This window comes from Arabidopsis lyrata (genome assembly GCF_000004255.2).
Source record: "Arabidopsis lyrata subsp. lyrata unplaced genomic scaffold ARALYscaffold_4, whole genome shotgun sequence".
Lineage (NCBI taxonomy): Eukaryota > Viridiplantae > Streptophyta > Magnoliopsida > Brassicales > Brassicaceae > Arabidopsis > Arabidopsis lyrata.
Window position 1 is genome coordinate 14,365,418 of NW_003302552.1, and position 14,473 is coordinate 14,379,890.

At 31.4% G+C, this 14,473-nt stretch overlaps 2 protein-coding genes and 1 long non-coding RNA gene across 5 annotated transcripts; 1 reads left to right on the plus strand and 2 right to left on the minus strand.

Annotated features, from left to right (window-relative positions):
* Positions 1-269: 269 nt before the first annotated feature.
* LOC9315345 (PTI1-like tyrosine-protein kinase 2) lies at positions 270-3,340 on the plus strand. 3 transcript variants are annotated; one of them, XM_021027767.1, is made up of 8 exons: positions 270-662; positions 1,107-1,245; positions 1,495-1,748; positions 1,832-1,958; positions 2,063-2,336; positions 2,423-2,555; positions 2,646-2,732; positions 2,870-3,340. In XM_021027767.1, exons 2-8 carry the CDS (start codon positions 1,152-1,154, stop codon positions 2,993-2,995), a joined length of 1,095 nt encoding a protein of 364 aa, XP_020883426.1. In that variant the 5' UTR covers positions 270-662; positions 1,107-1,151; the 3' UTR covers positions 2,996-3,340. The 3 variants fall into 3 exon arrangements, with proteins under 3 accessions (XP_020883426.1, XP_002879278.1, XP_020883427.1); XM_002879232.2 differs by having other exon boundaries at positions 270-450; positions 1,108-1,245; XM_021027768.1 differs by lacking the exon at positions 270-662 and adding an exon at positions 912-1,026.
* Positions 3,341-3,528: 188 nt separating this feature from the next.
* LOC110229034 lies at positions 3,529-5,344 on the minus strand. Its single transcript, XR_002332532.1, has 5 exons — positions 5,185-5,344; positions 5,047-5,092; positions 4,592-4,817; positions 4,130-4,360; positions 3,529-3,817 (listed from the first exon to the last, which is right to left on the minus strand). It is a non-coding gene; the product is annotated as an uncharacterized LOC110229034 (long non-coding RNA).
* Positions 5,345-8,255: 2,911 nt separating this feature from the next.
* LOC9315346 (cytochrome P450 71A12) lies at positions 8,256-10,528 on the minus strand. Its single transcript, XM_002881083.2, has 4 exons — positions 10,104-10,528; positions 9,399-9,890; positions 9,016-9,300; positions 8,256-8,713 (listed from the first exon to the last, which is right to left on the minus strand). Exons 1-4 carry the CDS (start codon positions 10,506-10,508, stop codon positions 8,384-8,386), a joined length of 1,512 nt encoding a protein of 503 aa, XP_002881129.1. The 5' UTR covers positions 10,509-10,528; the 3' UTR covers positions 8,256-8,383.
* Between the last annotated feature and the right edge of the window lie 3,945 nt (positions 10,529-14,473).

Here is a 14,473-nt window from a genome sequence, read left to right on the forward strand (position 1 = left end):
ATTTAATATTTTGTGATCAAAATAAAAAAAAATAGATGAGTTTTGTCTTTTTAAAGCTAAAAAATATTGAAACACAACAAAGCAATAAATGACTGATTGATTGAGTTCAATTATATAAGGGGGAAAAAAAGAAAAATATTACTTTTGAAAGAAATTAAAAACATTATTTTATTTTTTATTTTATGTTTTGAACAAAAAATATAAAAACATTAATAAGAAGAAAAAGCCAAAGGAGAAAAGTGGACTTTCCTATTGGCCGTTTAATAATCGCCATCCCCGCGGTTTGCCCATCTGTCTCCATCTTCATCATCAAGCAAAAACTCATCTTTCTCCACTCACTCTCTTTCATCTACAGAGTTAATAATAATCATTAAGCGAAGAAGAACCCTAGAAATATTCATCAGAGAAGTCGCAGCTGAATCACTTTTTTGGGAAACCTAGATTTGACGGGTATCTTTCTTTCTTTTTTGGATTTGGATCAATTCTCTTGATTTTCTACCTTTTTAGAGCTTCTTGATTCGTTTCCTTATGACCCAATTTTGCTTTCTGTACTTTGGTTGCAAAAATCTTACTCGATTTTGTTTCTATGCCCATTTGAGGATCTTCGTTGAGGACGCGATTCTAAGTGGTTTTACGTTAATTCGAGTAGATTTCTCATCTGGGTAATGTGTCTGATTTGAAATTCTTAGTTTTCATAGTAAAATTTTGATCTTTTTTTTTTTTTTGCTTTCGATTTCGATAGTAGTTGACTCTCGCCGACCTTATCTGACGGCAAAAAGTTTGTCTCTTTCTGATTTGTAATGTTGCAGTTGAATATTAAGTCATGTTCGACTAATGGAATGTGGATTTGTTGATTTAGAACTGTATTTTTTTTATTATGATTCGAGAGTTACCTACTCATTGTTCCAAAAGCTTGTGCTTATCATAATTGCAATCTTTATGCAAATCTGATTCCAGTTTCTAGTTTTAGCTTAAATTTGAAGCTTTTCTTTTTAGTTATGTGAAAATGTTGCTGTGATTTGTTAGGTGGTTTCAATATGCCTAAACAAATTTGTACAAATTACCTTTTTTCTGCATCTATAATCAGTTGCTTTGAATGGTTGCAGGTACTAAAAGCTGTGGAGGATCTATATTTGAAGAAGAGAACAAGGATGCGCAGGTGGATCTGTTGTGGGGAGAAAAGAGGAGATTCAGATTTATCAAATGAGGAGGTGCATCTGAAAAGTCCATGGCAGCAATCTGACGGTATGTTGCAGACAAGAGTTCACTTTACTTATTTATACTTCTTGTCTATGTATGGTTCTGATTTGATGATCTATTAGGAATAGGATTTTGGTGGTATTGTTTGCGTACTAAATATAGGTTTAAGCTTTCAGACTTTTTATAACTAGTATCGTATTTTCGCACATAAGGATTAGTATTTGACTGTTTTGAAGAAGGGAACTTGAAAACTTTTTATGTTAATACGTTATTTTCTTGGTATCACGTATGTAGCAAATCAAAAGAATCAAAAACCACAAGCTGTTGCAAAGCCTGAGGCGCAGAAGGAAGCCCTTCCCATCGAAGTTCCTCCCTTGTCAGTAGATGAGGTTAAAGAAAAGACTGATAATTTTGGATCAAAGTCTCTGATTGGTGAGGGATCTTATGGAAGGGTATATTATGCAACACTAAATGATGGCAAAGCAGTTGCTTTGAAGAAACTCGATGTTGCGCCTGAAGCTGAAACAAATTCTGAGTTCTTGAGTCAGGTTATAAATTTTGCTTCAATTCCCCTTCCCTCCTTTATTTTCAGGAAACTTATCCTCACATTTTCTTGCTTCCTTCTCCTTAGGTTTCCATGGTTTCTAGACTGAAGCATGAGAATCTCATTCAACTGGTTGGTTATTGTGTTGATGAAAACCTCCGTGTTCTTGCTTATGAGTTTGCAACAATGGGATCACTGCACGACATTCTCCATGGTATGATGAGCTTCCATGCCGAATCTTGTTAGAAAACTTCATTGCTTGGGAAAAAAATATAGAAAACTGAATCAATTTCTCGATGTAATGTGTTTCTATTACAGGTAGGAAGGGAGTTCAAGGTGCGCAGCCAGGTCCAACACTTGACTGGTTAACAAGGGTGAAGATAGCAGTTGAGGCAGCTAGGGGTTTAGAATACCTTCATGAGAAGGTTCAGCCTCCTGTGATACATAGAGACATAAGATCTAGCAATGTGCTCCTTTTTGAAGACTATCAAGCAAAAGTTGCTGATTTCAATCTCTCAAATCAAGCTCCTGATAATGCTGCTCGTCTTCACTCTACAAGAGTCTTAGGCACCTTTGGCTATCACGCTCCAGAGTAATCTTCCTTAAAACCTTAAAAGTTTTGTTGCATCCAAATGAAGGTATGAACAAGGCAGCTAAAATGTTTCTTTCCATTTGCAGATATGCTATGACCGGACAGTTGACGCAGAAGAGTGACGTGTATAGCTTTGGGGTTGTTCTTCTAGAGCTTTTGACAGGGAGGAAACCTGTAGATCATACAATGCCACGTGGCCAACAAAGTCTTGTAACCTGGGTATGTTTGTTATCTGCCCTGTCCAAATCTGTATCCTGCTCTGTTTCTATCTCTTGTCTTACGAGTTGAAGTTTGCTGTCTATTATTCAGGCTACACCAAGACTCAGTGAAGATAAAGTGAAGCAGTGTGTTGATCCAAAGCTAAAAGGAGAATATCCTCCTAAATCAGTAGCAAAGGTACACAAATTCATCCCACTGAGTATCTAATAATGAACAATTGCGATAATTACTCAATGCATAGTATAACATGTCTTTGGTCTTTTTAATCTCAAATATGATCTGAAATTTATGAATCTGTAATGTGGGCAATGCAGCTAGCAGCGGTGGCAGCATTGTGTGTACAATACGAATCTGAGTTCAGACCCAACATGAGTATTGTTGTAAAAGCTTTGCAGCCACTTCTCAAACCACCAGCACCAGCCCCAGTACCGGAATCCTGAGTTTGTGCGCCTTTTAAATACCACCGATATCTTCTTCGTGCAACAGAGTTGGGTTCTTTGTTCATACCAGTGAGAATTTTACTCTGATTTGGGAAAAAACATAGATATGATCTTATTATTAGTTGGCATTTTGATTTTGGTGTGAAAGAAGAGTAGTGAGTGTTTCGCATTTGTTATGTGATGTATTGTGGAAAGAGGCTTTTTACTTGATTGGTGTGGAGAACAAAGATGTTTTGCATTTGGTGTTCTTTCGTTTTTCCTTCTATGTAAAGGAATCATTTGAATATTTTTGTCCGACTACATTGACAAACTCTTTTAAGAGATTTTGATTCTACCATTTAAGAATCTTGTTCTTTTTTTCCCTTTTAACAGTCGACAGAGTGCCTAACATAGTTGTTGTATTCAACTAACCAGCAAAAAGATCTGTCGTTAGCTCTCTCTGATGCTGCAAAATAATAAAAATTATGTGTCCATGTAAATTGTTGCAAAATAATAAAAATGGACGACACTAAAAAAAAAGTGAATCTATTCTATTAATTGGGAAGGATTATATAATATATAACCTTATTAAGTGTAAATAATTATAAAGATTGCCATTAGGATAATTACATTCAAAGACTAAAATAAAAAAACACGTGCAAGGTTAAAAGTATAATTTGATAGACAAATATCCATGGATCATGGGCTATTGGATCGGTTATTTATGAGGATGATGGGCTAACTTACGGATCCACACGCGGACCCTATACTTGACCCGCCAGTCCTTAGCTTGATCCTCACTGTTGCGATCTGGATTGATGCTCACGGTTGCGATTTGGAAATCTAAACATAATTACCATAACACATAAGTAAATATAATACCTAAACAATCATATCTCTATAATTTCGAATCTTAATTAATATGATAACAAATTTTGTTCTTATACAGTTACCAAAAAATCTAAACTAAATCAAAACAGTATATTCAAAACCTCTTAAATCAAGTATATACCTAAAATATCTATTCAAATGATTGATTTGCAAATATATTATAGCGTTCTAATAGGACGAACCCTAGCCGTCCCCCATCTCTTATAAATATAGATCTCTAATCATATTCTCAATACTCAATAAGCTATCAAAACACCTCTATACCTCTCAAACAATGGCTGCAAATCTTCCCATCACCGAACATCCAAGTGAAAATTGTCCATTCGTGGACTCAATACACCCAATACTCCGAGGAGACTATCGAGATGATTCTTGCTGATACATCTATAATCATCTTCTTACTAATAGTATAGATTTACTCTTCTAATTATTATGTGTACATCAAATGTTAAAGTCTGTTTCTTTGCTTCGTACAGGGTACTTTGATTCATGCGACTGTCAAGAAACAACAAGTCAACAAGTTTCAAAAGCTCATCACAACTGGAGAGTGGAAAACTATGAGAAATTAGTTTATACTAATTCAGAAATTGCAGCAGCAACGAAGTATTCATTAAAACTATACAAAAGTATATAATCATTATCATCTCATTAACCTTTAACTTAGATAACAATAGCTATACATTTTAATCAAGTAAACAAAGATGTTATCGTTATTATCTCACTAACCTTTAACATAGTTCCCAGATTTAATTGATTACTAAAAAGATGACGTTGTTTCTGCCTCTTCCATAAGAATTTGACAAGGACATGATGCTTGGGCTGTATACACAATTGAAATTTGTATCATCAATACCACATATTTTATAAACAACTGTTTTTCTCTTATAATCTTTACAGAAGACTTATCTTTTTTAATACTCCTCTTTTGGCAACATCATCAGTGTGTAAATATCTGAAATATATATGGAAATAAATTAACTTAACCACATATCAGGAAAAAAATAATCTTATGTTACAATCTATACAGAATCCAATTTCAAGAAATATTAAATCGGACAACTGAAGATTTATATAAAGAAATTGATTTTATAGCTAACACACTCAAATTAATGTTGATATCGATTTGTGATTTGTTGATTAAAAAAATTGGAACCAAAATTTAGAACGGAAATTGGGAATACTTATCCATATAAGATCGACTTCTTCACTATCATTTTTCCAAGCTCTCTGTACAAAAATAAAATCACAAAGTTTAAAATTTGAATCGAAACATTTGAAAAAAAAGTGAAAGTCAAAATCAGATTCAATAATAACGTTACCTCTTTGTAGAATTCAGATTTTCCGATTAACAGATGATAAACAGAGACGTAGGCTTTTGATTATCAGTTAATTTTGCAATCGATTCCTTTTTAGACACAGTCGGCTGAGAACTTTAGGGTAGAATTAGAGATGATAAGACCAAGAGTTGGTCTGAAAATAATTATGTACAGAATATATTAAAAAAAACAGACATAAAATTAATACATGTATCAGCCCAAACGAAATATGTATCACGGCCCAAAAGAAATTGTTATTAGTTTCAGTTATGGGCTCCTAAATTTAAAATTGGGTTTAGCCTTTTCATGAAATACCTAATATTATTATATTAATAATATAGTTGCATTACTAAAACAATTATTTTTGATTTTTTAATTATAATTTTTAATATATAATCTAAAAAAAAAATAATAACTATTACACACTGTCCAAATTATTTATCATTCACCAAAACCAACCTACTATTTTATATAAAACATAATAAAATGATGTATATTACATATAAAACCAACTTTCATAATTTTCTATTCACAATTTATAACAAATGAAACAAACCAAATTAGACCAAACCAAATTTTGTTTAAAACACAAAATATAATATAGTTATTAGTTTCAGTTATGGGCTCCTAAATTTAAAATTGGGTTTAGCCTTTTCATGAAATACCTAATATTATTATATTAATAATATAGTTGCATTACTAAAACAATTATTTTTGATTTTTTAATTATAATTTTTAATATATAATCTAAAAAAAAAATAATAACTATTACACACTGTCCAAATTATTTATCATTCACCAAAACCAACCTACTATTTTATATAAAACATAATAAAATGATGTATATTACATATAAAACCAACTTTCATAATTTTCTATTCACAATTTATAACAAATGAAACAAACCAAATTAGACCAAACCAAATTTTGTTTAAAACACAAAATATAATTTTTCAATTTAATTTTATATATCTTTTGATATCTATACTATTCTCTAATTCACCAAAACAACATAAAACAATTTCGTATATACTAATAAAAGAAAACAAATTTAATTATAAATTTTATACAACACAGTTTTCAAAATATGAAACCTCGCACGTACGTGCGGATCCGGATCTAGTGAATAGGTTAAACAGACAATCGTACATAGCGTAACAAATCACGTACAACATGATGGTATAATGTTTATTAGTTTAAACAATTATTTTGGTAACGGATTTTAAAATTAATAGAAACTCTTTATTGTCAACAGAATTTTATAATAAAAACTAGATTTTCACCCGCGGTACACCGCGAAATGATTTAATTTTAAAGTTAGTATAAAAATATTTTGTAAATTGTATCTCTTTATAACATATTTATTTATATTATAGTTTACAATTGTTATTAAGTAACGGTATACCACGAGTCCACGAGATAATTATTAATAAACTGAGGATTTAACCCGTATTAAAGCGGTATATAAATATTGATTCAAATTCGTCCGCCATATAAATCATTTCCGAAATATAACCCGTTCCGTAATTTCTTAACTCGTCCTGTGATTTGTATTAAAAAAAATAAGGATTAAATCCGTATTGAAGCGGCGGATTAATGATATTTTAATCTTTTTATTATTGTTGATTCAAAAACCCGTCCCGCCAAACCCATCCCGCCAAAAAACTCATTTATTTTATTAATGTTCTTATTTATGATATGATTCTGAATCATTGTCTAAATATTTTAATCGATGTAGAACGTTGAACACACATTTTCGTCAATTGGATAATATATGTCCGTTTTAAAAATTTCGAATCACAGTATATGCAAAAAAAATATTGATTTTTTTTTTTACTTTATGTATTATATGATGATTCAAAACAGTTAAAAACAAATCAAACAAAGATGATAGGAGAATCATAATTATAAATCTTAATCAAATCTTCTAAAATGCTAAATTATTAAATATAGAATATCCGGTGTATGAGTTGGGTTAAATATAACCTGACCCAACAAATTTTTTGTGAATGAATTTTTAAAATGGGTTGGATATCCGATATACCCGAAAGCTTTTTTACCCACCTGTCACAAAAAGTGCTGCGATTATACTAGTATAGATGGTTCGGTAATTCAAACTGACAATACAGATCTTAACTAGAGAAGTCTTGGAAAAAAAAAAAAAGTCTAGAACAAGTGTTCCATGTCGGTTTTTTCAACAAACTTTATGTTGGAAAAGATGGCCACTGTCATTTCCTTGAGTTTTATATGCATTCTATTAGGAAACATATTGTTTTCCTCTATAATAGTTAATACACATCATGACCCAATATAGTTTTTCCAACTCCACACGGAAAAGGAAAAGTAATTTGCGAAGGTTTCTAGCTCTAATAAGAGATCCATCCATATGATCATCATGACTCATGAGTATAAACTCAACCTATAAACCTGAGAAATCTGTCTCCTTCCATGCACCATTTATAAAACACTTGTAGCCATGAAACATCTAGGTCAGCCCTGGCTTAGAGGGGTAAGGCAGAAGTTCGACAGCCCAAAACTTTTTTTTTCCTTAAAATTTACATATATAATAGGTCCAAATATTTTAAAAAATACAGCAAATTTTACTTTTTATATAATAATAAGTGAAAATAAAATTATTTTGCTCTAAAACTCTTAAATATATATATTGGACTGATCTATGTATTGTATACAATGGAGCATTGTTCAACGTTTTCGATTGTCAATTCTTACACCTGTGGATTTTTTCCAAGTTGTTGCTTCACTTTCCGCAATCTTAAAACCCTCATGTGGACAGACTTTTGTTCATTCCATTAAATAGTTTATTATTACGTGCCTTTCAAACCTTATAATTTACTTGTGGATTTTGTTTTTGATTTTTTTCGTGATCAGAAAGTACAATGTTTATTTCATTGATGTGTTTTATTTGATATATCTTATATAACCAAAGATGGCATATTAAAAACTCTGCCATATTTATGAAAGTTGCATAACTAATTGATGAAAATGATTTTGTAATTCCATAATGATATGTTTTATTCATTAATAGATTTTTTCTATAAACAAATCTCTAAGTGAGGCACGTCAACAAAAAGTTTATTAATTGTATGATATGCTTATTTTTCTAAATTGAAGGATTAATTATTTCTTACAACTCTTCTTATTAATAAATTGAATAACAAGGTAAAAACATAAAACGAAACATTTATATAACGGAAGATGGAAATGCAATGAGAGGGAACTTGCGGCAAACATCGAGACCAGCGGCTTCAGCTAGATCAGGCTGATCCCCATTTGGTCCAGCCTCGACCCTCCAGTCAAATCGGCCTACAAGATTGGCCACTGTAACCTCTACCAAACCCAAAGCCAGATTTATCCCGGGACAAATCCTTCTACCTGATCCGAATGGAATGAAGTTCAAATCCTTTCCATGATAATCCAAAGTTGAATCTAAGTGTCTCTCTGGTTTGAATTCTTCGGCATCCGGTCCCCATATTGCCGGGTCTCTTTGGATTGCCCAAGCATTGATTATAACCTGGACATGTTTCCATTACAAGTTTAGCAAAATCATTTGTTATAGGAAAAAGAAGCTAAATTGTTATAATTTAGAACTAACGTACACCATGTTTTTAACAACAAAAATTTGGGAAACATTTTTTTTTAGTTTATAACCATGACTTAAGAAAAATATATAAAGTTATGTATAAACGAGTTAACTGTTAGGTTAAGAAAATATTTCTTTTGCAAATGATAATCAACCGTGATTAAAAAAAAGTTAAAAACTATTTGTGGTGTTTCTTTGCATATAAGAATTTGATTTGATAGAAATTAGTTTACCTCTGTCCCTGCCGCTATGTTATATCCCTTTACTTTGACATCTTCACTTAATAGTCTAGGAAGTATTAGTGGAAGAGGAGGATGCAACCGAAACACCTCTTTAATCACGGCTTTCAAGTATTTCATATTATTAACTTCTTTTTCTTTTATGTATGAACCATGTGGCCTAATGGTTGACCGAATCTCGTCTTGGAGTTTCTTCATAACATTTGGATTTCTGATCAGCTCCGTCATTATCCATTCTAGTAGAGTTGAACTTGTTGATGTCCCTCCTATAAACATATCCTGATATAAAGTAGACAAATTTACATATCATTAGTCAAACTAAATTTTTTGCATTTGTTACTATAGTTATTAATGAATTGGCTTATAAATGATCCTACCAATATCATGAATTTGATGTCGTTTCTTTGAGCTTCGAATCCAATACTCTTCTCGCTTTCGATTGATAACAGTATATCGACAAAATCCTCTTTATGATTACCTGCCTCTAAATGTTCTTGCACCACTTTGTCCATAAGATCGCTAAACCCTTGACTTACTTCCTTAATTCTAGCATTGAAACCGTTGATCCTGTCTATCCATGCCAAAACCGGAACATAGTCCCCGATGGGGAACTCGCCTAAAAGCTCCATGATCTGCCTCACTCGCTTCTTAAGATCCCTTGCGGTTTCGTCCTCGCTATGTTTTCTTCCCAAGGCAACTCTACTCGTAACATCGCTTGGTAGAGTAACAAAGAGTTCGCTAAGATTTTCTGATGAAGAAGAACAACTTGCTTTCTCCAGCTTCTCAATCATTGCATTTACCTCTTCTTCTCTTATCTTCTCAAAGGACGCAACCATTTTGTTGGTGAGCAGATTGAGAATGCATACACTCTTCAGATAAAACCAGAGTAAAAAACATTGTTAGTTGATTAAAGGATATACATAAATATTAGAATTTGTATTTTACCAAAAAAAAAAAAATATATTACAATTTGTTAGTTCATGCGTGGGTGCAAGTTTTCGACGTAAAAATTATAAGAAGATAATATATATAAACAATAAGCTAAAGAGGCTAGGAAGTAAAGAGTGCTAGTAATGAAATACCTTCATCTGTCTCCAATATTCTCCATAGGGACCAAACACCACATCACGCCCACCATTCATAAGCCCATGAACGGCTTTTGATCTCGGGCGGTTGGCAAACTTAAGATCGTGTGTTTTCAATACCTCATGAGCTGCTTCGCCGGAGGAGACTACGAGTATGGGGACACGGCCAAAATGAAGCAGCATGAGTGGTCCGTACCGGAGGCTGAGGGAATGGAGGGAACGGTGAGGGTGGAGGCTGAGCTGGTGGAGGTTTCCAATCACCGGAAGTCGCCATGGAGATGGTGGTAAGTTCACTTTGTTGGCGGTTCGTTTGAGGAATTGTTTAAGCAAGAGAAGGGTTAAGAGGGTCGTTAAGCACAAAGAGACCATCAATATCATTTCCATTTCTTGAATATTGCTCATGTATGAAATTTTGTTTGATTGGTGATTTTTTAACTCGTCTTCTGCATGTTATTTATAGGGTTTATTGGAACTCATCGTTTTTGTCAACAAGCATGAATGTAGCCCGTATTTAGCCTCATATAATTATGTAGTGTGATTGCATCTTTGTATACGTTGAAAAGTAATAATACTATAGTAATGATTCAAAAAAAAAAAAAAATACTATAGTTAGTTTTCGGCAACTGTTATCTTGTCCAGTCTTTTTTGACAACTAGTCTTTGCATTTTGGTCTTTTTGTTATTCATGTTTAAACAGTTCCATTATGATCAAGTAGTTATAATTTTGAATGTATTTTTGTTTACTTAGAAAAATAATATACTAACTATAGTTTTTGAAATTCGACGTAATCTTTCTTTTGAACAACTCGTATTAGAATATCAAAGTCTTAAGTCTTACTAATTGATATATAATATAAAGAAGTTTTGAGAATGACCTTTTGTAGTTATGAATAAGAACCATCATTTTTTTATTAGATTCAGTTTAGCTGCATGTGATAATGTAGTAAATATTGAATTGGATTATACTTTTGTTTACATAGAAAACAATAATACACTGAGGTTAGTTTAATCAGAATTAGCTACCTAGTTGTATAAATTTGACCATGCTATAGAAATAAAACAGACAATTGAGATGAATGAATTTTATGCACATTATTTTTAATTATCGTTACAGTTTATGAGTTAATTATGTTCTGTTACTATAATAAACGTCGATGAAATTAATGTCATGTGTATTGTAGATGTATTTTAACGTGTCGAGAAAATTTCTTGAAATATTCCAAAATTTAACATTTTGAGGAAATTTCTTAAGATATTCCATAATTATGTATTTTGAAAACTAACTCATGTTTTAGAATATTTTTTTATCTGGAAATTAACTAAATATCATAAATAGATAAAATCATAAAACCTATAGAAGAGGTTTTTTTTTTGTCAAAATGATTCGGATGGTGACACATAATATATGTACCAAAAGATCTAAGCCAAATCTAGTTTTGCTACTTTCTTGTAAACTTTCAGTCCCTTTCATAAAAAAATAATTTGATATCAAAGGTGTCACAATAATATTTGCAAATGCAGTATTGATTATGTTATTCAACAAATCCTGCAAAAACTATCATGATTATATTCTTATATCGACGTTATTCGTCAAACGTTGAAAATAAGAAAATAATATTTGGCGACTGGTCAATAAAGGGCTTTTTTATTTGAATTTTTAAATCAAATTACTTTGTCAAACCACGAAAAAATGAGATTGCCGTGCCGTATAATAAGGGTATTATCGAAGTTTGAGTCATAAGTTGTAATTAATCTTAGAAGGTTTTCAACGTAATATGTATGTGCATATCGATTTAGTATGTAATTAATGTATATCTAGACGACAAAAAAAAGAAGTATATCTAATGCATGTAACCAAACCAATATCATGTGAAATTTTCATCATTGATTTATTTCAATGATTTTTCTCATATAGCTGCTGATGCAACGAATTAATCTTGTCAAATCATTGCGGATAAATTTGTGCATGTGCAGCAAATACCTTTGCAAGGCTATTGATTTCGGCTAGAATAGAAAATGATTTAAAAACTAAGTAATTCTCATGAAAATGATTTTAAGACGTGGATATTAATTTACAAAACAAGCTGTATAAGCTATTATGTATGTCATTATAAACACATTGTATCTCTTTATGTATTATTTGAGAAGTGATTTGTCAAAATTTGTTAATGTATTGCTCTCATGTTTTCTTAAAACCAATATTGTTGGTACAATTTTATCATTAGATTTAAATGTGTCATACCCAATATAAACTCAATAAACAAGAAAAATTACAAATATCCTAGAATAGTCTAAACGGAATCAAGAGAACTTTGGCTGTTGAATTTATCAAAGATTCCAAGATTGAGCCCAACTGAAAGGCTTACGGTGGATACCTAGGCACCTAGAGACGAGGAATGGAGTAGTAAGCTACGAAATGCATCAGGAAGTTGAAATAACCGTAGAACAAAGATTTGGCAACTGAGTACTGACTTCACTACTAGATATTTTGGGATTCATCTCGCAAAAGATTTGTCAACTAAACTTCATTTACAATTTCGGTCGATTTTATCTAATAAGTAATCAAGTCATTCACTTTTAATTTGTTGAGGATTAGAGTAGATGGTAACTCTCATTTGTATGGTTTAAGAGTTTTTTAATGTTGAGTTTAAGTTTTTTTCGATAAAAACAATATAGTTTTCGGTATTTTATATCTTTTTTATCTAATTTTATTTTTAGCTTTTTGGACATTTGAGAGTAGGATTAAGAGTTTTTGATTAGAATTGGAGTATTTCAGCATCTAGTAAAAAGAAAAAGACAATTGATCGGTTTATATATGTAAACTGATCGGTACAGAATACGCGAAGCACCGATCGATACATGTTTATACCGATCAGTAGGTGGTTTTAGATTATTAGTTTTTTGCGATTTTTGGGATTTTCTTTTGTACAATATATAATTGCTCGACTCTAGTAGCAGCCATGGACGATTTTGTGCGATTATAGCTTATAAGTTTGAAGTGTACTTTGAAATTTTCTTTTCTAAACACTTACTTTTAATTATTTTGCAATTCAATTATATTTCTTTTCATATTTGATTTGTTGTTCTTTTGTTTCCGTGGCTGAGTAGTTTTATGTTGGGTTTGGGGATTTTTCTAAGGGGATTTCATAGTTTGTTAATGTCTTGTTGATTTGACATCTATCTTTTAGTTTTTCACCTACGTTATTGATTCTTAATGGTTGATCTATTTTAACCATCTAGATCATGTTCTAACTTGTATTCACCGTGGCACCAAAAATTAGATTGAGTCAATTTTAATGCTAAGATGTTTTATCTGGAGTAGCCTTCAACGACAGTTGGACAGTTGATGGTAAGATGTTTTGTGAACATATCAAACTCGATCTTAATGCTTGTTTGAACTTCTATTGACAAACGACGGTTTAGTTTTTAGGAATCACATTACTTATTTTCGATAGTTATTTCATACGAAAATAAGATAACTTTACAATTTAATTTTAAAAATGATCTTAATGCGATCTTTGTTAATTAATTTATTTTTTCTTTAATCCTTGAAGAATTCTACTAATATTTTTATTTTTCGTTACAAAATTTATGTCTTTAAAATAAAAAATTTCCTAATTTAATCTAAATCAACATAGTTTATAGTATGTTAACTTGGTGTTTGTGGATTTGATCCCTACAATATATTATTTTGTTTGTTGTGCAGTTACTTTAAATATTTAAAGTAATACATGTGCTTAAACAGTATAGGAGGTTCTTTACAAAAAAAAGGCAAGCTAACTCGACACAGCTGTATACGAAAGAACAAGAATTACGAAAGTCAGTCAATTCCTTATCATCGAACATAATTCAAAGATTGATTTGACTATACATAATTTGATTTTTGTTGTTTTACTATTCAAGTTTGACCAAAAAAAAAAGCTATTCTACATTAATATTCGTGTTTTCCATAAACTTTACATGAATCGGTTAATTTTTGTTCAAACCAATATTACTTTTGTAAAATACTAAGAGAACCACCGTGCTACATGTTGGTTATTTGTCTATTACTAAACCTAATAATATTTGTGATCCATAATGTATTTATACAAAATTCATATTTGAATATAATATTTGTCTACCAATATATATTTTAATATGATCTTAATTTTTTTTAGAAGAGTATATATATTGAATAATCCATTCACTTGCAGGGCCCATGTTTCTCCTCCTCTCTTGTTTGAAGGAGTTAGACGGTTGAAAGAATCCGTGCGGAGATAAAAATATGGCTCTGATTCTTCGATTAGCCTTTCAAACCTCCAAATACATTTTCTGGAAACAACGAAATTCAAGACTACATAATTTTGTTTCTAGACCTCCTAGTGCTTT